At 35.9% G+C, this 24,521-nt stretch overlaps 1 protein-coding gene across 1 annotated transcript in view; it reads left to right on the plus strand.

The window, feature by feature from the left end:
* LOC148943900 (protein trapped in endoderm-1-like) overlaps positions 1-24,521 on the plus strand; it is a 118,133-nt gene that overhangs the window by 9,658 nt on the left and 83,954 nt on the right. The window contains exons 2-3 of the mRNA XM_089101847.1: positions 1,731-1,941; positions 9,098-9,344. Coding sequence (XP_088957973.1) covers positions 1,818-1,941; positions 9,098-9,344 — 371 coding nt within the window. The 5' untranslated portion in view covers positions 1,731-1,817. The remainder of the gene's footprint in view (positions 1-1,730; positions 1,942-9,097; positions 9,345-24,521) is intronic.

Here is a 24,521-nt window from a genome sequence, read left to right on the forward strand (position 1 = left end):
TGGTTAAACCAAAAATGGCATTAAACCATTAAGATGGTTTAATGCTCTATAATGCTGAGTGTAAATGTTAAGAAATGAGGCGGCTGGTTCTTTCAGCCAGGGACATGAAGTCTACATCACAGTAAAATAGAGAGTTTGCTTGTAAAAAGAAACTATGACTAAAAAACCGGTCTTTCTTTTACTGGCTTAAAATTTCATACAAAAGAACCAATCAGGTGTTGAGCTTTTTTATTGGCTATAGTTACAACAAAGCAACAATGAGTAAATCTGGGAAAGAGGCGGGGCTATTTGTGTTCCCTTTCTATCATGCTCTTAAGAATAATGTGTTTGGCTAGGACTGTAATTTCGGTAAATATATACGAGATTCCATAACGGACATAGGGACAAGATGAAGCTACTACTTAATTCCGTTTTGTATGCTCTTTCAAAAATAATAATCAAGTCACTTACAAATGCACCCCCCCCTCCCTGATGGTTAGTTGTATAGTCCTAAAATGTATTTCTTCAATAGTTCGAGGGATACTTAAAGCTCCTGTATTAAACCGGTTTGTCTTCTTAGTCTGGAATTTACCTCCTTGTAAGATTGAGTGCGTAATTTATCAAAATATTATTTGAAATGATTATCGAAAGGTGCGGAAAACATAATGGCGGAAAATATAATAATATGATTAACAGAAACATCTTTCATGTTGTAAAGTCAGAATTTCATTGTTTTAGGGTTTTGTTTTAATTTTTATATATTCCTTGGGCTTTTTTTATGCTCTTTTTGGGGGTTATTTTATACTGCCTGATCAAATACGATTCACTCTCAGCTCCATTCCATTCACTAAAAATAGACAAGCATGAAACAAGTATTTTAGAGTGACTGCCCCTTTTGTCTAATATTCCACCTTTCATAAGGATTGGCAACCCTTGTATTGATACTTGTATAGAATATAATCTCAGTGGGCCTCGCTTAGTCACCATTGACTTCCGCAGGGTCTCACTTCACCCACTTCATCTAAATCAATTCCTTAGAGATTTAATCTCCTATTAAATAAGGATTTATTTCTAATATATGATGCAGATTTTCTTAGATTAAAAAATATTTTAAATAAGGAATTACATACATTTTTCAAGTCTCTTTCTGTCTCCCTCTCTCCCCCTCTCTTTTTCTGTACTCCTTCAGCTACCCTTCTTTTGAGCTTTGGCGGAGTTAACAAAAGTGGTGCACTATTCAGCAGCTACCCATGTTTATCCTTTTATCGCTTACTAGTATTTTTACCAGCATTTTCGAAAAAATTTGACCCCCCCGCCTACTTATTTTAAGACATTTCATTTTATGGATGCTAAGAGCCATAGCCTGGCGCATTCCTTAAGGAATTCAGGTCGTGTTTGGGTGGGTGAATCAAAAACTCAGGCAAAGTTGCTATAGCCATTTCAAGTAATAGTTATTCCCCCCCCCCCCACTGATGCTTTTGCTGGCAAAATATAATCTGGTCATCAATGTTCCTGAGCTTGGTTGCCCAGAATCAGTGGTGGATCCAGAGGGGGGATGACGGGGGGCGCCCCCCCCCTACCGTAGCCTAAAATAGTGTAATTTAATTAATTAACGCAAGTTTGCGTTAAATAAACTTGCTCCGCAAGTTTATCGGATTAACCTATTTTGCCCCCCCCCCTAAATTATACTGGATCCGCCCCTGCCCAGAATGTATTTAACTAAAATATAAATTCTCTCTTTTATTCCACAGATTTTGACAAAACAACCACGAATCAAGAACTTGGTAGGGAATAAATACTGTATTTGAAGAATCGTAAAATTAATGACAGACTGAAAAATGGGTGGTTTACCAAATGAGACACTGAAGAATTACCTACAGCCAGTGAAAATCGTATACCCTTCAGAAGCATCTTACTTTGCCGCAATTTGTGGTATCTTGTTCATCATCTTTGGCCTTATAGGTATGTTTTACTTTCACTTTTTCAACCCATTCAGACACGGGTGCCAATTCCCGAAATTGTCAGGAAGGGATAAGGATTTTGTTTCGATTTTTTCTGCTTCTGAAGACGCAAAAAATATATTTTTCAAAATTTGAATGAGTTACTTATGTTGTTTTTTCATTTTTGTAATTAAAATACAAAAGGGCCAGTTCGCGAAATTGTTAGGAAGGAGTAAAGATTTTGTTTCGATTTTGTTTCTAAAAACGCCCAAAAAATGATTTTTCATAATATAGGCGAGCTACTTTTTCAATTTTTTTTTTATTAAAATACAAAAATGCTGTTTTTCAAAATTTAGAATGGGGACAATGGTTCTCCTACCCCCTCCAATTGGTACCAATTAGCGCATGCTGCTGCTAAATCTGACTAATTCCTTAAGTGCATTTTGAAGGGAAGCCAAATAATCGCACCTTTTTTATTCATTACTTCTATATCAAATTTTTAAACGATTAAAAAACCGCAAAACCTTATTGGCGCTTTTATTTATGATATTTAAAGCCAGTAGAATTACAAAAAAATCTGTATAAAACTTTGTTTTTCCCTTATGGAGGCGCTGGAACCTCACTTTTCCAAAAGAGTCAGGCAGTTTAAGGTAAGATTTATAAGTTTTGAGAAAGAGATTCTGGATCCCTTAGCAACCATTTTTACTGATTTTCAGCACTGGGCACTTCAAAAGGATAACATGGGGCAGGGTCGAATCTCCGGCATTTTCATTCTTTTTTTTTGGGGGGGGGGGGCAAGAGCGATCCATATCTGGATAGTCAAGGGGCATGGGATATACAATTTTTCTCCATATTATTGGGGGGACAACTGCCCCTCTTGCCTCCCCCAAGTGACGCCCCTGACATGGGGCTAAAAAGACATTCTACCTTTTGCTTCATCAGCAGAAAATGCAGGAAGAAGGGTACAACTAGGGATAAACACAGGGGGAATGCCCCCCCCCCAATCTTCTGGAAAGAAGAAATTCAATTAAAAGATTAAATTTAGATCTCGGCCCCTGTGTATTTAACCCGCTTTATTCTCAGTTCCGTTTAAGTCATATTTATTTTATTGAAGACATTACTACCTATTATCATTTTTAACGTATTTTAACCAATTTTGTCACACCCATTCATTGTTAAATTCTGATTTTCCCTATAAATTTGATCCTCCTAGAAAAATTTTATGATGGCCTCCTTGTACAAGATGGGTGAAGGGTCATCTTGCATATTCAATGGATTATATATTTGAGTTTTTCACAAAATATTTCTGTGGCTCCCTAAGAATGTTTTTATAAATGCAGTTGAATCCAAAGAAAAATTACGTATTGTGTACTCACAATTTTGTGTGGGTGGAAAGATTGATGCTTTGGGGTGTGCACTATGGGTTGGATTGTGGGCAGCCCCTGGATATTGGCTCAATCCTGTTAATTTCTCTTGATGTTTTTTTTCTCCGTGTCTGGCCATTTCAGCCATAAACATTTTCGTCTGTTTCAACTAGAGCGCTAATGAATAGTTTCTAAAAGTCTTTAACAAACTCAGGACAGAGAGTGAAAATGAATCATAGGGAGCGCGCTAGCGCTGCCTAAGTAAAGAGCGATGTGGGCACAATGGTTTTTTTTTTTCTCCATACCCGGGTACTTTGGATCAAAGGAGTCGTCGTAGAAACTTCAAAAAGGGCTCATTTGATTGGAAAGTGGAGTGGCTAGTGCCCTTTTTAATAGTCGAAAGTGATTGGAGGGCAACTAGCCCCCCCCCCCCACGCCCATCACTCCCCCAAACACATCAAATTTAAATTTTGAGATAGCCATTTTGTTCAACGTAGTTGATTTCTAGATAGAAAATATGTTTTTGAGGAGGACACTCCCCCACAACCCTCAGGGCAAGGGTTTTAATCTATGCCCTGGGGGAATATAAGGCCTTTATAGAAGGCGTTGTCGTAGAAACTCAAAACAGGCTTAATCGATAGAAAATTTGAAGGGCAAGTACCTTTTTCAATAGTCGAAAGTGTTTGGATGGCACCTACCCCCCCTCCCCCCCCCCATCACTTCCCAAAACACATCCAATCAAAATTTTGAGATAGCCATTTTGTTCAGCGTAGTTGATTTCCACATAGAAAATATGTTTTTGAGGAGGACACAAGGTTTTTATAGAAGGCGTTGTCGTAGAAGCTTCAAAACAGGCTCATTCGGTTGGAAATTCAAAGGGCTAGTGCCCTTTTTAATAGTTGAAAGTGATAGGATCGGAACTAGCCCCTCCCCCACGCCCATCATTCTCTCAAACACGTCCAATCAAAATTTTTAGATAGCCATTTTGTTTAGTGTAGGCTAGTTGATTTCCAGATAGAAAATATGTTCTTGAGAAGGACACTCCCCCACAACCCTCAGGGCAAGGGTTTTAACTTATGCGCTGAGGGCATATAAGATCAATGTTGACATATTGTACAGTTTATTATTTTTTTTTCTTTAAAGCAGGGCACTTCATATAGAAAGGGTCGTCGTAGAGACTTAAAAAGGGCTAGTGCCCTTTTTTAATAGTCGAAAGTGATTGGAGGGCAACTAGCCCCCCCCCCACGCCGATCATTCCCCCAAACATATCCAATCAAAATTTCGAAATAGCCATTTTGTTCAGCGTAGTTGATTTCAAGGTAGAAAACGTGTTTTTGAGGAGGGCACTCCCCCAAAACCCTCAGGGCAAGGGTTTTAAGTTATGCCCTGGGGGCATATAAGGTTTTTATATAAGGCGTTTTCGTATTCAAAAAAAGCTCATTCGATTGGAAATTCAAAGGGCTAGTGCTCTTTTTAATAGTCAAAAGGGATGGGAGGGCAACTAGCCCCCCCCCCCCCCACACCCATCTTTTCCCCAAACACATGCAATCAGAATTGTGAGATAGCCATTTTCTTCAACGTAGTTGATTTCCAGATAAAAAATATTTTTTGAGGAGGACAATCCCCCACAGCCCTCAGGGCAAGGGTTTTAAGTTATGTCCTGGGGGCATATAAGGCTTTTTATAGAAGGCTTTGTCGTAGAAACTTCAAAAAGTGCTCATTCGATTGGAAATACAAAGGGCTAGTGCCCTTTTTAACAGTCAATAGGGATGGGAGGGCAACTAGCCCCCCCCCCCACGCTCATCTTTCCCCCAAACACATGCAATCAGAATTGTTAGATAACCATTTTGTTCAAAGTAGTTGATTTCCAGATAAAAAATATTTTTCGAGGAGGAAACTCCCCCACAACCCTCATGGCAAGGGTTTTAAGTTATGCCCTGGGGGCATATAAGGTTTTTATTGAAGGCGTTGTCGTAGAAACTTCAAAAAAGGCTCATTCGATTAGAAATTCAAAGGGCTAGTGCCCTTTTTAATAGTCGAAAGGTATTGGAGGGCAACTAGTGCCCCCCCCCCCCCCACGCCCATCTTCCCTCCAAACACACGCAATCAAAACTGTGAGATAGCCATTTTGTTCAACGTAGTTGATTTCCAGATAGAAAATATTTGTTGAGAAGGACATTCCCCCACAACCCTCAGGGCAAAGGTTTTAATTTATGCCCTGGGGGGCATATAAGGCTTTTATAGAAGGCGTAGTCGTAGAAACTTCAAAACAGGCTCATTCGATTGGAAATTCAAAGGGTTAGTGCGCTTTTTAATAGTCGAAATGGAAGGCAACTAGCCCCCCCCTTCACGTCCATCATTCCCCCAATCACATCCAATCAGAATTTTGAGATAGGCGTTTTGTTCAGCGTATTTGATTTCCAGATAAAAAATATGTTTTTGAGGACGACACTCCCCCACAACCCTCAGGGCAAGGGTTTTAAGTTATGCCCTGGGAGCATATAAGGTTATTATAGAAGGTGTTGTCGTAGAAACTTCAAAACAGGCTCATTTGATTGGAAATTCAAATGGCTAGTGCCCTTTTTAATAGTCGAAAGTGATTGGAGGGCACCTAGCCCCCCCACGCCCATCATTCCCCAAAACACATCCAATCAAAATTTTGAGACAGCCATTTTGTTCAGCGTAGTTGATTTCCACATAGAAAATATGTTTTTGAGGAGGACACAAGGTTTTTATAGGAAGGCGTTGTCGTAGAAGCTTCAAAACAGGCTCATTCGGTTGGAAATTCAAAGGGCTGGTTCCCTTCTTAATAGTTGAAAGTGATAGGATCGGAACTAGCCCCTCCCCCACGCCCATAATTCTCTCAAACACATCCAATCAAAATTTTGAGATAGCCATTTTGTTTAGTACAGGCTAGTTGATTTCCAGATAGAAAATATGTTCTTGAGAAGGACACTCCCCCTCAGCCCTCAAGGCAAGGGTTTTAATTTATGCCCTGGGGGCATTTAAGGTTTTTTATAAAAGGCGTTGTCGTAGAAACTTCTAAAAAAGCTCATTCGATTCGAAATTCAAAGGGCTAGTGCCCTTTTTAATAGTCGAAAGTGATTGGAGGGCAACTACCTCCCCCCCTACGCCCATCATTCCCCCAAACACATCCAATAAAAATTTTGAGATAGCCATATTGTTCAGCGTAGTTGATTTTCAGATAGAAAATATGTTTTTGAGGAGGATACTCCGCCACGGCCCTCAGGGCAAGGTTTTTAAGTTATGCCTTGGGGGCATTTAAGGTTCTTATAGAAGATGTTGTCGTAAAAACTTAAGAAAAGGGCCCATTTGATATGAAATTCAAAGGGCTAGTGCCCTTTTTAATAGTTGAAAGTGATTAGCAATATTTTTTGTTGTTGTTGTTGTTTAGACCAGGGCACTTCGTATCGAAGGAGTTGTCGTGGGAATTTCGAAAGGGCTCATTCGATTGAAAATAGAAAGGGCTGATGCTCTTTTTATTAGTCGAAAGTGATTGGAGGACAACTAATCCCCCTTCCACTCCCACCCTCCCATTTGCCCATTATGTTTAAAAACTAAATGTTGCCTTAAGAATAAATCAAAATGCATTGTGATAATGCTAATTCCAAATAAGGCATCTCAGCAGTATCCCAAGAACGACTGCTCTTAAAATTCGACTGCTCTACATCTGTTCTTAAAATTTAACCAAATCAAAACAGTGTAAGTGTATCAAAGCTATCAAAGAAAGTAAACAGATTTTTTTGCGAATGGTATCAAGTTTTCCATTTCAGGTCAACTAGAGGAGGTATGAATCTAACTTAAAGAGTACTAAATGTGTCCAGATTTTTAAAATGGTGTATATTGTTAAAACTTGCTTAAAATTTTTCTCCAGCATACAAATAGCAGGCCAAACTATAAAGTCTTAAAAAACGAAAATATTTAAAGTGTTATTTTCTTTTTCCCTTAAAAGACTATGTCAATATAAAACGAACAGAAATTAATTAAAAAAAAACTTTTCTACAAAATAAGTTTTTCAAAGAAAAGTAAAGAACTCCATTAAACAAAAAATGAGCCAAAATAAAATGAAATAATCTACCAAGCTTGAAACTACCACAAATCAGCATCGATAAAAACCCAGAAAGAACAGAAACTAAAATAAATAACCGAGTCAAACTCAAAACGAGCAGAAATTAAACTGACAATGCACATTCATTGGTATTTTTTTCAGTAAGGTGCAAATTTTGTTCTGGCCTTGGGAAGGCATAGGGGTTTTGCGCCCAACTTGTGTTAATTTCTGCTCGAGTTTAGCTCGGTAATTTATTTTAATTTCTGTTCGTTTTGGGTTTCATTTATTTATCGATGCTGATTTGTGGTAGTTTCAAGCTTGGTAGATTATTCCATTTTATTATCGCTTTACTTTTCTTTGAAAAACTTATTTTGTGGAAAAAGTTTTTTTAATTAATATATTTAAAAGATAAAATTTTTTTGCTAAACGATTGATAGCACATCACCATGTCCCACAGAATAGTTTAGGTAGAAAATGACTTTCGTAATTATGAGTTGTCCCTTCCAACCCAAAACAGCTACTTAAACAAACAGATTCTCGCTCTAATCTTATCAGCAAAATTCATAAAATGTTCTGTTATAGTCAGTTTTATGTAATCCAAATTTCGCTGGTTTTTGGCAAAATTCTCTAAGTTTTCACATTTTTCCAATGTTTTTTCCCACATGGTTCATCGTTTTTCTTAACAACGACAACAGAGGGTTTTCTTGCATTTTTTTTTCTGTGAAAGACATATTAAAAAAAAATTGAAAAAAAGTTAAATTTGAAACCAATATTAACCAAACAAACAAATTTAGTTTTAAAAGCATTGACATTTCACCATTAAATGAAGTTCAGTCACTAGGTAGATAAGAAGCAGGGCAATACCACCGCCTAACTAATAAACATTTTTATTTGTCTTTTTCCCTGGCTGCTTCGTATTAAGGGGGGGGGCGGGTCGTAGAAACTTTTGAGGGGGTTTGTTTGGTTGCAAATTAAAAGCTCTTATGCCGTTTTTAAGGGACAAAAATTACTGGAAAGAAACCAGTCTCCCTGCCATGTTTGTTTCTGTTACTCCCCCCCCGTAACGTTCTGGCTGTTTTTTAGGGATGCAACAGTTTTCGTCTTTAAAAATTTAAACAGTAAAAATCTGTTGATTCCCAAAGATAGCCAAACCTTCAATGTAAAAAAAAAACATCTTCTTAAGCTGTTTGGCACCATATGTTTTTAGCCTATTTTTTTCCTGATTTTACACCTATTTTTACTGATTTTTCACCCACGTTTCTTTTTGTTGAATTTGGCACCCGCTACTACCAAAAAGCTACATAACTGTGTTTGAAGGCTTTTTCTTTAAATATTGAACGCTTAATCTTCCCTAATTTGCTAAGATATTCGTCTATGCCTTTGTGTAAGTTTCTACTTAACTAATTCAAACAATAACAAACCATTTTCACTGTCTTTGGTATTTTAAAGATGATGTATTTACATTTCACCTGGCAAGAAAAGCAATGAAGCTTGAAAGAGCAGGCGGGACTATTCATTGGTATTTACTAACACACTCGTATCAAACTACCCAAATTAAATGAAAACAATTACCAAAAAAACAAAACTGAACAGAAAAAAGAAGATGGAGACACATACACATTTGGTACTTCGATATTGTTTTTTTCATTTTGTTATTATTATTTTCATTGTTACTAATTCTTAATTTAATTTTCATATTTTCAAACAGTATTTTCATAAAGTTATCAATTTTTTTTTTATTTAAGGCAACTTGGTCACATTTGTGGCACTTTTAAATTCCAAGAAGCTCCGCTCACATGCGACAACCTCATTCGTATTAAGTTTAACTGCCTCAGACTTACTATTTTGTGCTATTAATTTACCCCTCACAGTGTCACGCTATTTATCTGAGTCTTGGGTACATGGAGACGGGCTTTGCAAAACATTCCCGTTCTTCTTTTATGGGAACGTAGGGACGTCATTGATGTCAATGGTTGCTATCACGCTTAATAGGTAAGTCTTCCGGTTCTCCTTTTAATGCTTACCATCAGAAAATGTTTTAAGGCATACCTGAAAGCAATAGGAGATAAGGTGTAAGTCTGAAACCCATTTCAGGAGAGGTGTAACTCATTTTTCGAAGGGTTGTCCAAATGTGGAAATTAAGGTAAAGTCAATTTATAAACAAACATTAAGTAATAAATATCTATAAATGTATATTTTTGGTCAGAGGGGGCCTTATGAACCATTCTAGTCCCACCTTTTGCGGCCCTACTTAATGGGAATGGAGCTCCTTATATGTAATTCACATCCTCCCATATAGACATTTAAGCGGGAAAAAAATCGACTGCATTGATAGGTAGCGCAAAAAAATCAAATTTTATTTGGCTGATCCTATACTTAAAAATTCAGAGACGTAAAAAAGACAAGAAAACCTCCAATAAGACAAAATTTAGGAAACAAATCTGATCTTTGACTTTTTATATTTTCTTACTTTTGGGACAACAAGATTCAACTCTTTTATAAGTGAACTTGCCATACATTTTATTTAGTCAAATAAGAAGTTATATTAATATAGATATTAAAAGGTTATTTTAGTAAAATGGTGGATTAAGATAATTGCATATTCAAGAGTGTCTACAGGGCGGTGCCAAGATGGCTTCAGCCCTGTAGGAAACATAGTGATATGCAGGATCGATCCATGTGAATAGATATCCTTTTCTTTTATTATTATATTTACATTATTTCTATTATATTTATACTGATTTTATTATAACAATATCCTCTCTGAAGAGGGGAGTTCCCCTTTTCTAAGACTATTAAAGTATTTCGTTTGTATATCTATTAGATCAAAATTGTAGCATGCCAAAGGATTGTTGCCCCAGGCTCCTTGTAACTTATACTGATTATTTCTAATCAGTTTCTATTGGAATTTAGTTATTAATTCCATTGAATATGAGAATTTAGCTTTTGCACCCCCTTAATTAGCTTTAAAAGAAAATCTGAATAATTTTTAATTCACTGAAATTTAATTATTGTAGTAATTTAGTATGGATTTTTAACTATTGAATTTACATTAGCAATTCTCTGTGGATTGGCAGACATTTCTTATGTTCATGCAAAACAATAAATAGTTAAGGAAGAAAAAAGGAGAAAAAGGAAAAATAAAAACAAGGCATGTCTTTTAAACATGCCTCTTCAACATCCCTTTTTCACCATCACTTCCTTTTTGTCTAAGCTACTTAGTTTTCTTGCTATTTAGGCATTTTCAATTCTTGATAATTTAAACTTTAAAAAAGCTTCTGAAAACAAGTTTTGGACTGGCTGATTCGCTAAGCGTCTGTAAAACACCGAACGAAAACAGGACTTTAATAAAGGCAAATGAAAGCATGTTTCGTATTCTAGTTTTTCAATTTCAATTGTATTCTTGTTTGTCGACAAGGCCGTATCCACGGAGGGGAGAGTTAGGTGGTTTGAACACCCTTCCCCTGAAATGTTTGTCTGATTCGAAAAAGAATCACAAAAATGAATATAAACAAAATTTTGATACGTTTTTTGCACCCCCCCCCCCCAAAAAAATACTTTTGTAAACCCCTCCCCTTGAAGAGAATCCTGGATACGGCCCTGTTTGTTGATCTTGTCAAAGTTCATGAAACACCAATGCCGGTGACAATATAACCGGTGTGATTTGTTATTGTGGAATTGTAAGATTTATTGTTTATTATCAACCTGCCAGGTTTGTCACTGTAGTTTGTCGTGAGAGTGAAAGAGAACCTCAACAGACGGTTAAATGGATATTCTAGATAAAAGCAATCAGAAGTGTTTCCACTTCTACGAATTTTTCCATAAATCTACGGAATTTGATGTCTGTCTATGGGCAAAAGACCATAGATACGAAATCAGCGGAATACCTACGGAAAAACCGGGATCCTATTGAAAATGTCATATTCACTTTCTTACATTTGATAAAGTAATTATGTGATTGGCTTCTAAATATACGTCACATCACCCTTGTTATCATGAACCTATAAAAAAGTGATGTCTCTCTTTCTCTGTAGCCAAGGCCGTATCCTTGATTTTTGTTCGGGTAGAGGGGGTTTATTATTGTTCGGAGGAGGGGGACTGAAAAATGCTTTAAAAAAAGCCAAATAAAATTATAATAATGTTTGCTATATTTTACAAGACAGACACAAATTTTAAGGCTTGGGTTTAAATGTGATTCCCCCCCCCCCCCCAATTTTACCCTTCCCCTAATTGTCATGAATTGACGAAACTTTCATGAAACTTCCATAGTGAATATGACATTCTGGCTCTTTTATATAATATTTATATTTACCCCGAGTCGCCAGATAATTCTCGGGGTAATATAATATTTACCCCAAGTCGCCAGAGAATTCTGCCGCAAATTCTAATGTTTCTGTTCGACGTCAACAGGCCTGACCCAACTCAGACCCAAATTTTGATAGAGTCTGATCTGCGACTTTTATCGTCTGTGGTATTGGGCATTTGTTGTAAAGGTGTTGGACAAAACCATTAAAAAAATAGAAATCTCTGGATAACCTTACTAGCCAGCAAAAGAGAAAAATGTTTTCAAATCTGAGCAAAATTCCAGTCTTGTAACTGCGAACGATTAAGGTGCCAAAGTTGCCGGGTTAATTTGATTAATTTGTTAATTATTATTGTTAATTCATTAATTATTAAAATGCGATAATTTAATTCGACCATGGGATATTAGTAGCATCTAGTGGCTTACGGAAAATGCTTCTGAATTCAAAACGCCATCATTGGATCTTTCTACGAAAAACATTTCCAACGTTTAAGGGATTGTAAAAAAGAGCAAGTGAAAACACTGCCAGTCATCTGTTATTTGTTAGACCTAACACTCAAATTCGGGTATATTAATGAACTATGAATTCCCATAATCAAAAATTACTATTTGCTTTAACATAAACATAATTCACTATTTCAAAATTTGTCTCAAGTGGAAAATATTTCTAACAAGGCAGTTTCTTTAAAATTTCAAACTTAACGCCTTGGGAACTGTACACCTGCCCCTCATCATTGACATCAATTCATAAAATTAGAGAAGGGGTAAAGTGGGGGGCGTGTATTCACTTTGAATCCAACCTCCGAAATTTGTGTCTGTCTTGTAAAATATAGCAAAAATTAATATAAACAAATTTTTGTTGCGTTTTCTAAAGCATTTTTCAGTCCCCCTCCTCCGAATAATAATAAACCCCTCACCCCGAACAATAATCAAGGATACGGTCTCGACTGCAGAGAAAGAGAGACATCACTTTTTTATAGGTTCATGAGAAGGGTGCTGTGACGTATATTAGGAAGCCAATCGCATAACTACTTTAGCAAATGTAAGAAATGCAAACCAAAAGCTCATCTTTTAAATTTTGATTGTGTCTCTTGTGTTCCTCTTGGAAATTTGAAGTCAGTAAAAAGAACAAAAAGTTAAATCTCTCCCTCCCCCTCCCGGTTCACTTACGCGAAAATTTAAGCCAATAAAAATCACGGAAAGTTTTTGTGCTACTATATCCTTCACAAGAGCTTATCTCCCTCAATTGATCTATTGATGTCACTTTCATGCTCCGTTCCATATGATGCACATAGCTCGGTCTAGTTTGGAATCCCTTGAGAGAGAAAAAACAATTTGTTCATCCAAAAAGAATTGAGACTCAAAACGGTTGGATGGAGTTCTAACAGTCGTGATTCATTAGACATTGAGGCTATATTTGATTTGTTCGTTATGGGTCAACCTAGACGGTGGTTTGATATCTTATGCTATTAGCTTATCTTAAAGTTGCTTGGAAATAGATGATTGTATAGCTCTTGGAAAATCACATCAAAGGCTATGAAGGTTCAAAGAAAATGTAGTGTGATACAAAGTATGGATACAAAATCATTTGTTCCAGGGACATAAACACAATTTTTTATTCGAGAGAGCCCAATAATAGAAAACAAATCTAATTATATAATTTAAAAAAGAAGTGCCCAGAAATTCGGGAAAATTCAGAATTTCAGAGGATCTTGACTTTGGATCTTGACAGAGGATCTTGACAGAGGATCCACCTTGCGTATGTCTTTGACTCTATCTATGCGATAAAAATATACAATTTAACACTAAAAGTATTTCTAATATAAATATGCAATATATGTATTGTACTATGTATATTTAGAGCATTTTCGGTGCAAACACTTAGAATTATTTATGGCAGGAGTCATGTTTTCAGCCATCTATATTTTTATCAAAGAAAATGCAAGTATAAAGAATAACTGATTCGGACTGCTCAAATGATATCTAAACACTAATTTCTTGATAAAATACAATTGCTTAAATGAGCATATGAACCACTGTCTGCTCACACATGATTAGGTATTTAGTTTCACATCAGATCAAACAGTTCGTGGTAACGAACTGTAAGTAAGGAGCGACCCGGCTCAATAGTAACCGAAAGATACACAAAAAGAATCAGATTTTAATACTGATTTTAAATATATAAGTTTCATCAAGTTTAGTTCTACCCATCAAAAGTTACGCCCCTTAAAAAATTTGGCTGATTTTCGAAAAAAAGAGGAAAGACCCACTAAAAGCTATAGAACCTAAATGAAAATCTCACCATCAGATTCAACGTATCAGAAAACCCTACTGTAGAGGTTTCAAGCTCCTATCAACAAAAATATGGAATTTTGAATTTTTTGCCAGAAGAAAGATCACGGATGCGTGTTTATTTGTTTTTTTTTCGTTTTTTTCCCCAGAGGTGATCGTATCGATCCAGTGGGCCTAGAATATCGTTGAAGACCATTGAGTTGTCCATCAACTCAATCCTAACTGCACCTACCATCTTAAACATATACACATCAGGGTTGGCAACTGGACAAATCAGAGAAAACGCTGTAGCGTTGCCTATAGTAAAGGCCATACGGCTCCAATGTTTTATTATTTATTTATTTATTTGTTATTTTTTTCCCAGAGGCACTTCATACGGAAGGCGTCGTCATAGAAACTTCAGAGGGGCCTCATTCGATTAGAAATCGAGAGTTCTAGTGCCCTTTTTAATAGTCAAAAATGATTGGAGGGCAACTAGCCCCCCCTCCACGCCCATCATTCCCCCAAACCCTCAGGGCAAGGGTTTTAAGTTATGCCCTGGGGGCATATAAGGTTTTAATAGAAGGCGTTGCCGTAGAAACTTCAAAAAAGGCTCAATCGATTAGAAATTACAAGGGCTAGTGCCCTTTTTAATAGTCGAAAGTGATTGGAGGGCAAATAGCCCCCCCCCCCCATGCCCATCATTTCCCCCCACACATCCAATCAAAATTTTGAGATATCCCTTTTGTTCAGCGTAGTTGATTTCCTGATAGAAAATATGTTTTTGAGGAGGAAAATCTCCCACAACCCTCAAGGCAAGAGTTTAAAGTTATGTCCTGGGGTTGGGGACTTCTAAGGTATTTACAGAAGGTCTTGTCGTAGAAACTTCAAAAAAGGCTCATTCGATTAGAAATTCAAAGGACTAGTGCCCTTTTTAATAGTCGAAAGTGACTAGAGGGCAACTAGCCCCCCCCCTCCTCATGCCCATTATTCCCCCAGAAACATCTAATCAAAATTTTGAGATAGCCATTTTGTTCAGCGTAGTTAATTTCCAGATAGAAAATATGTTTTTGAGGAAGACCCTCCCTCACAACCCTTAGGGCAGGGGTTTTAAGTTATGCCCTGTGGGCATATAAGGTTTTTATAGAAGACGTTGTCGTAGAAACTTCAAAAAAGGCTCATTCGATCGGCAATTCAAAGGGTTAGTGCCCTTTTTAATAGTCGAAAGTGATTGGAGGACAACTATCCCCCCACGCCCATCATTCCCCCAAACACATCCAATCAAAATTTTGAGATAGCGATTTTTTTCAGCGTAGTTGATTTTCAGATAGAAAAAATATTTTTGAGGAGGACACTCCCCCACAACCCTCAAGGCAAGGGTTTTAAGTTATACCCTGGGGGTATATAAGGTTTTTTATAGAAAGCGGTGTCGTAGAAACTTCAAAAAAGGCTCATTCAATTGGAAATTGAAAGGTCTAATGCCCTTTTTAATAGTCGAAAGTAATTTGAGGGCAACTGACCCCCCTCTCACACCCACCATTTCCCCGAACACATCCAATCGGAATTTTGAGACAGCCATTTTATTAAACGTAGTTTTAAGTTCTGAAAATTAGGTATTTGAGGATGGCAACTCCCCCACAGCCCTCAGGGCCAGGGTTGTAGTTTAAGGATTCTCCGAATCCTTCATATTATTTCTTATTGAAGGGATGCTCGTAGAAACTTTAGAGAGGGCTCATTTGATTGGAAATTGAAAGTTCTTATTCACTTTTTAAGAGCCAAAAGAGATTGGAGGGCAAATAAACCCCCCCCCCTCTTAACGTAGTCTAAAGTAATGTAATTTACTTAATTAACGCAAGATTGCGTTAATTAAACTTGCTCCTAACGCAAGTTTATCGGATCAACCTATTTTGCGTCCCCCCCCCCTAAAAAAAAAACCTGGATCCGCCCCTGGTGTAAGGGCACTATAACTTTTAATTTGTAATTCAATGAACCCCGTTCCAAGGTTTATCCGACCACCTCTTCCACATAAAGTGCCCCTGGAAAAATAAATAAGTGTTAATTCATTAAGCCCTTATGGCTCTTTACTTAGGTAACGCTATAGCATTGCTTCTGACCAAAGAATTTGATTAGAAATTTCAGCTTCCATTTTAATGAATATCCGAAATTATCTGAGGGGAATATGTTTGGGGGAGCATATTCCACGGCTGGGAAATTTCTGCTGGGTGGAATTTAACGCGGGGAATTATCAGCAGGAAAAGAAAATGTTCTTGGAGGGGGGAGGAATTTCTCAGGGGGTGAGTTTTCCAAATGTGAATTATTCAGGGAGGGGACGACTAAACCCATTCGATAATATTCTAAATTTTACATCTGAAAGTAACGAGAATAAAGAATCAACGGAAATGTCAGAGATAGAACTTCGGGTTCCTATAGACGATTATTTTCGTGTCTTTTGAAAAAAGACATTTTCAAAAGACAGATTATTTTCATTTGTATTACTTTCTCTGTGGCTGCTCAATTATGCATGTGAGGGGGGAGACTTCCCCCCACTACTATTTACGCTAAGGTTTCAGTTTTTATCTCAAGACTTAAAAATGAACGCAATGCGATGAAAGTATAACTCAAAATAACATACATAGAATAATATATGCACATAAGATGAGATATAGAGATGAGATATACATTTATTAAAAAAGAAAACAAACACTATTCGCCTTTCGCCTGCCAAGAAAGACAATAAGCTTGAAAGGGCAAGCGAGGTTATCACTCTCAGCTAATTAAAATAACATTCATACCTTGCTACTCAACACACAAGAAAATTATCGGATGAAGGAATAAAGGAAAAAAGAGAGAAAGAGGAAAAGACAAGAAGTAGATAGAAAAAAAAGAAAAAAGAAAAAAAGCAAACTAAATCGGGGAAATACCTTAAATAGAATGACAACCTGGAGTGGGCATAACACCAACTTCACTCACGAGATAAAAGAAACTTCTGTGCCCGTGACTTGAAAGCCGGAAGACTAGGCGCATTTTTCACACACTCGGGCAATATATTCCAAACATGAGGACCATAATGGCGAATCACAAAAGATGCCCGAGTGGTGCTCCTAAACTCATGAGTTAAGTCATCAGCTTTTCTTGTATTATGATCATGAAGGTCTCTATTAAAAGTAAAAATATTTTCAAAAGCAGGGGTGAGCAGCTGATTCAAATATTTATACGAGAAAATCGCGACATGGTAATCTCGAATTTGGGATACATCCATTAACTTATTCTTTTTAAAATGCTCATAAGCAGGAACCTCATCAGAATCATCAAATTCAGATAATAATTTTACAGCACTATTCTGAAGTTTTTGTACTCTTTTGAAACATGTAACAAAATTACTTGCCCATATAGAGCATCCATAGCTAATATATGGGTAAAATGAAAAAAAATAAATCATTTTCAGGAACTTTTTTGAGACTAGATTTTTAATTCTTCGCATCACTCCAAGGCTTCTGTTTAATTTTTCAGCTATTGTACTGGAATGGTTTTTCCACAACAGGTTTTCATCAATTAAAAACCCCAAATGCTTCGTTGTTGCTACTCTCTTTATCATATTTTCTTGAACCGTGATATGGTCATTTCCAGCACTAGACGAAAGTCTAGAAAATATCATGAAAAAAGTTTTAGAAAAGTTTAGGGTTAACATATTTTGCTGAGAAAAAGTTAGAAATTCAGAAACTGCATTATGAATTTTATTATATAAAACATCAAGTGAAGGCGCTGCCAGAAAGAGCAAAGTGTCATCTGCAAACAGGATGACACCAGCCTCTGGCAGGTAATGTTTAACTCGATCAGTGAAAATAATGAAATGCAGAGGTCCCAAGATTGACCCTTGGGGGGCCCAAAACTATACTTTATTTTTTGAATATAAAAATAACCCCTTCTTAACTATCGTATACCGATTGTGTAGATAAGAGGAACACCAATCCAGACTTGAACCCTTCACCCCACTCAAGTCTAGAGCTTGAATAGGCTCTGAGTGGTCCACGCTATCAAACGTTTTTTTCATATCCAACAACACAGCTGCGGGTATGAGACCAGCTTCAAATGCATCATTCATCCAATCAACCACTTTCAGAACTGCTATATCCATATATAGCCTTTTTCTGAACCCAAATTGATTTTCCATTAGAATTTTCTTCTTTTCAATATAATAACTTAACTGGGCATGTACCACTTTCTCATACAACTTAGAGAAAAATGGGAGAATAGATATAGGTCTTCGATTCGATGGGTCATCTTTTTTCCCTCCTTTATGAAGAGGAATCACTCTTGCAATCTTTAGTACTTCGGGGAAGACTCCAAGATCTAAAGAAAGGTTGATGAGGTGCGTCAACACAGGTAACACACTCGTTTTTGCGGCCTTTATGAGTTTCAGGGAAAACTCGTCCATCCCGCTAGAGCTTGACTTCATCGTACCCAAGAATCGTGCCACTTCCCGTTCCGAATATCTTGCAAACTCAAAGGAATTCTGACTTACAGGCTGTCTTTTAATGACAGATCCAAAACTCGCAGATGTGTGTAGTTTAGCCCGCGCTTGATCGCAAAGTCTTTATCCTTCATTTTCAAAATAACCACACAGAAATTCAAATGTGTCTTGAGAATCAGTAAGACGACCTCTTGCTGTTTCCATGACTCTCACCTCCTCCTTATTCTGAAATTTACCCAAAAGTTTATTTATTGTTTTCCATGTATTTTTCATATCCCCTTGATTTTCATGAAATTCATTTTGGAAATAAAGTTTCTGAGCATTTCGTTTTACTGAATTTAAAATATTCCAAAATCTCTTAAATTTTATAAAACTATCATCTGAATGATTCATTAAATAATTCAAATAAAGTATGTTTTTCTGCTTTGTTGAAACTAGAATAGCTTTTTTTATCCATGGTTTCTTAAGAAAATTTCTGTTAGGGTTTAATCTTCGCAAATGAGATGTTTCATTCATTACATTACATTTGTCACTATCTCACTGAAGAGGTCATATGCTGTGTTTGGACACTTTTCCTCCATTATACTCAAGAAATTTGTTTCATCCATCATATTTGCAAAACTCTTTAGGTTTTTATTATTCATTTCACGGTAAAACGAAGTCCTTTCATTTCGTTTATTTTCCTTTGACTGATTTAGCTTTATTTTACTAATTAAAAGAAGGTGATCCGAGCCGTCGGACACGACCACATCTGCTTGGGATCTTTCAAGCAATCCGCCATTAACGAAAAATTATCAATTAAAGATGCCGAGAGATGCGAAATCCGAGTTGGAATAGTCACAAGAGGAAAACTATCATGTGACACCATCATATTAACAAAATCTAAGCTATTAGCTCTTTTTAGTAAATCTATATTAAAATCTCCCATCATAAATTTGTTTTTATTTTCATTATTAACTTTATCTAACAACGGTTCAAATTCATCAAGAAAAAAACTAATATCACATGACAGATTTTTGTAAATTAATCCCAAAATCAAGTTCCTTTCCCCTTCACTTTTTATTTCAATGAAAAGTGTTTCGATCCTACCTTCAAGTCACAGGGAAAGGTCATCCCTAACCCAATATTGGGTACCTTCATTAATCAAAAGGCCTAGACCGTCCCGCTCCATGGTTGTCCGTTCTCTTCGCTCGCAAATATATCCTGGGAAAGAAAAATCCCATGGCGGTGACTTGCTAGAAACAAATGTCTCACAAAGGCCTACAATGCACGGCTTCTTATCTAGCGAACTTAAAATCTCACATAAAGAAGAATATGCCGTTCTTAGACCTTGACAATTCCAGAAAACGATCGCTCTTTCTGCACTCGCAGGATTTGAATACTCATAAAGATTATTTGGATTCACATAATTACTAGGGCGACAATTCAACGAAAAATTATCTATGCATTCATCATCCCCCGCAAGTGTGTCATGAGCTTGGCTTCCAAGAATAAACCGGTTTTTTTCTAATTAATTAAAAGGGTCATAATATATATTCGCACTCATTGAAGAGGGTGATTACCTTTACGAAAAAAAAAAATACTGATAGGCAGAAAGAAGAAGGGAAAAAAAAACAAAAAAAAAAAAAAAAAAAAAAAAACAACGACAGGAACGGAAAATTTGCCTATAAAATAAAAAAGGAAAAACAAGCATAGAAGTAATTCAACAACACAATTTACACAACACAAAATTATATGGTCAGATTCGGCAGACGAACCACTTCAGCCATAGCTCGAATTTTACGGATCTCTCCCACTGAGTTTTTCCCAAAAATTGTCCCGTTATTCGACCAAACATTTCTGTTTCCAAGCTTACTCTTAGCCAAGTCAAGAATCTGTTTCTTTTTTGATGTTAGGTACTCGGTGACAAAAATTCCCGACCGAGCAAGCTTTGCCTTACATGAAAACACTTTTCTTGCAATTTCAGCAGATTTGAACGTAACCAACACAGGCAAAGGACGCTTTTTTGCATTTACAATGGTGTCTGAATCAGTATAATTTGCTCGAAATTTAAATACAGAAACTATTGCGGTCGAAGAAAAATGAGAAATTTGCATTTTATCTGTAATCACTTTCAATACACACTCAGAGATGGGAAGACCCCCACTATGGTCAACACCATGAAATACGAGCTGATTCAGTCGTTTTTCCTGCTCTATATCATCAAGACGTGCTTCAAGCTGTTCAACCCTATTTTCCAGGGCTAGGTTTGCGTTTTGAAGAGCCCGTAGTTTGTTTTCAATATCATCAAACTTAGCCGAATACTGAAAGAGTATAGAGTCGTGAATCTGAGAAACGATAGAGTTAACCATATACGCACTATTTGACATTCCAACTTTTTTTCAAACTTATTTTTAAATATCATTCCGGATACTGGATATAAGTGTGTCCAAGTCCGATAAAATAGAGTTTACTGAATTCACCGATGTATTTGGTAAACTCGAACCGGTAATCTCAAGATGCTTATGAGGAAAATCAGCTAATTCCGCAAAAGCGTTCGCAACGCCTAATTCATTTTTCTTCTTAGCCTCCTTTGAAATGCTAACAAAGTTCGAAAGCTATGAGGCTGTTGTTGTTACGATTTCATGGCTTCCGTAACAAAATACAACGTAAGATATTTTATTGTTCTTGGCCTTAATTATGTCCAACACTCGGCAGGGCCATGGTGGATAACTTCTGTATTTTGCTAGAACAACAGCATCCTTTTCGAACTGAACCATTGAAATGTATTATCAAATAGACAAAAAACTACACTTAACTTTGAATAGGTAGGTCAACGTGAGCTTATGAATCACCTTATGATCGGTTCATCCGTCCAAATATCCAACAAAATTGTTGTATCCAATTTCATTCAATATCAAGTTCATTATTCATTAATTATGTCCAACAAATCATATCCAATTTCATTCAATAGGTCACTGCGCTTTTGTAGGTAACAGGTTTTAGATAATGTAATACAAATCACACACAGGTCCTTTCGCTTTGAACAACGAATGATAACTGACACGGAACAATTAATCAAAATTGCATATTATGAGTTGAGGCTCACCCAAATCATGGGCCAGGGGGCTCACCATTCCACAATCTATGAAAGCAATCCTGAAATAACTAAAAATATAAAGTATTTTTGAGTATTTTAACGTCTTCCAAAACTCAAACAGTCCAACATTCTACAGCCCAAAGAGTCTCTCTAATCTCCTAAATTGGGAACGGAGGAGATAAGTGAAGTTCCGTCCCGTATTGGATGAGTCTCCAACCTCACCCTCCTCCTCTCCTACTGTCTAAGCTAAAGTTTTCTTCTTTATGCTAACTACGCTGCCCTCACTCCAAAGACTTTAATAAGGTAAAGTTTTGTATGGGAAGAACACATTGTAAATCTATTATAAAATACTTAAAATTACAGCCATACTTAAAATAAGGTTAAAATACATACTTTGCGATAAATGCTAAATTATTGTGGCACAAAAAATCTGAAAAATGGTCTAATCAAAACGATCATGTTCTTTCTGCATCAACAAATGGAATAACCTAGCTACTGTTTTTAGAAGCTATTATTTCGATTCATTCATTGTTGCGTGAAAAAATCAGGTTTGATTTTTCAAAGGCATGTAATTAAGCTGTCTATAGCAAAGGCCATAAGGCTTCAATGTTTTATTATTATTAATTTTAAAAAACCTTACATAAAAATAAGTTTTCTAAGAAGAGTAAAGAGCCATATTGAACTCAGGACCAGCAGAAATTAATTCCTATTATAATTAAAACTCAAAAAGACCAGAAACTACTGTTAAAGAATAAACAAAACCCCGAACGAACAGACATTAAAATTAACTATCTTACAAACATAAAGATAATCGGTGCAAACATAAATGAATGAATAAATCTTATATAGCTTCAATATTTTATTATTTTCCCCGAAGAGGTGCTTTATATGCAAGGATTAAAAATACTATTTTGTTAAAAATAGTTGAAAGGTTAAGTAACAAAACTCTGGCGTCGACAAAACCCCCCAGGGCCCGGGGACAGGAAGGGATTCTTGTATAAGCTTCAGAGAGGGCTCATTTGATTGGAAATTGGAAGTTCTAGTCCAGCTCTTAAGAATAAAAAGTGATAGAAGGGCAAATAGCACCTCCACACCCTTTTTCCCCACCCCTTCTTTTAACTAATTCTGTTCAAACCTGAAGGCCCAATGAGAGTTAGAATATTTTGGTATTAACACACACCTATTAGGCATCTGCTCTCCTCCATAACAAGGAAAGAAACAGAGAGTGTAAGGCAGTGGCGGATCCAGGGAAGGGACGAGGGGGGCGCCCCCCCCCTAACGTAGTCTAAACTAATGTAATTTAATTAATTAACGCAAGATTCCGTTAATTAAACTTGCTATTTTTTCAATCCATTCATTGTTGTCAAGCGCTGTTCACAAGTTATGCAAGCTGTCTATTGTTCATATATAAGGTTTTTATCAAAGAGGTAATCGTATAGACTTTGAAAAAAACCTCATTCGATTTCAATTTAAAGTTCTAGATCTGTATTTTAAAGTCAAGAATAATCGGACAGTAAGCAACCCCCCCCCCCATGCCATAAAAAACTTGAAACTTTTGGCAATCAAAAACGAACGAAAATTAATTAAAAAAACTTTCCGAAAAATAAGTTTTTCAAAGAAAAGTAAAGGCCATTTTAAACTTAAGATCAGCAGATAAAAATACATGTTAAAATTCAAACTAAAAACGACCAGAAATTACTATTAAAGAATAAATGAAACCCAAAACCAACAGAAATTAAATAAACAATCATAGCAAAAAACATACAGCAAGTAATAATATAAATGAATAAATATATCTTAAAGCGAGTAATGCTTAGATTGAATATGAAAATCGAGCTTAAAACGAAAAAAAATAGTTTGCTATTAAAGTATAAATAAAACTTAAAACAAACAGAAATTAAATAACAATCAATGCGAACAAACATACAATATATATTAATGTAAATGAATAAATAAATCTTAAAACGAGTGAAACTTAAATTGAACATGCAAATCAAGTTTGAATCGAATAAAAATAACTACAAACAAGAGTTTGGGTATCGCCTCACTGCAGAAGCCTAAAACCTACTGCGTCATTGGCGCTTTACTGAAAACGAATTATATTACAAAACGTTTCTTTTGTACTTAATATTGAAGATAAATATTAAAATTACAGTAAAATTTTGAACTGATGAGCTATCGTCAATTAATATCATTATACATAAAATATTCAGTTTAATTTATTAGTTTTTTCCAAGATTGGTCAAGACAAATATAGTTTCACTACAAACAAAATTTGGATACCGCCCCCTTCTTTAACTGTAAAAACTTAAAGCCTTCTGCGTCATTGGCGCTTCACTGAAAACGAATTACTCGTATATTAAAAATTTATTCTTTTCCAGTCCTTACAGCATTGAAAATGAAAATAAAAATTACAATGAAAAAAAAAATCTTGAACTGATGGATCTTTCAATAATTAATATTATTATATATCTAATATTCAATTTGATTTTGTTTTTACTTTCCAAGACTGTTCAAGACTCGTATAGCTTTCAGTAAAGCGCCAATGACGCAGTAGGTTTTAGGCTTCTGCAGTGAGGCAATACCCAAACTCTTGTTTGTAGTTATTTTTATTTGATTCAAACTTGATTTGCATATTCAATTTAAGTTTCACTTGTTTTAAGATTTATTTATTCATTTACATTAATATATATTGTATGTTTGTTCGCATTGATTGTTTATTTAATTTCTGTTCGTTTTAAGTTTCATTTATACTTCAATAGTAAAATATTTTTTTTCGTTTTAAGCTTGATTTCCATATTCAATTTAAGCAATATTCGCTTTAAGATCTATTTATTAATTTATATTATTTGCTGTATGCTTTTTGCTATTAATGTTTATTTAATTTCTGTTTATTTTGTGTTTAATTTATTCTTTAGTAGTGATTCATGGTCTTGTTTTGTTTGTATTTTAGAAAGTATGTTTATATGCTGAGTTTCATTTTAAAATGACCTTTAATTTTCTTTGAAAAAATTATTTTTCGGAAAGCTTTTTTAATTAATCTTA

Source organism: Artemia sp. Qi Xiang Cuo, chromosome 15 (genome assembly GCF_049724085.1).
Source record: "Artemia sp. Qi Xiang Cuo chromosome 15, ASM4972408v1, whole genome shotgun sequence".
NCBI lineage: Eukaryota > Metazoa > Arthropoda > Branchiopoda > Anostraca > Artemiidae > Artemia > Artemia sp. Qi Xiang Cuo.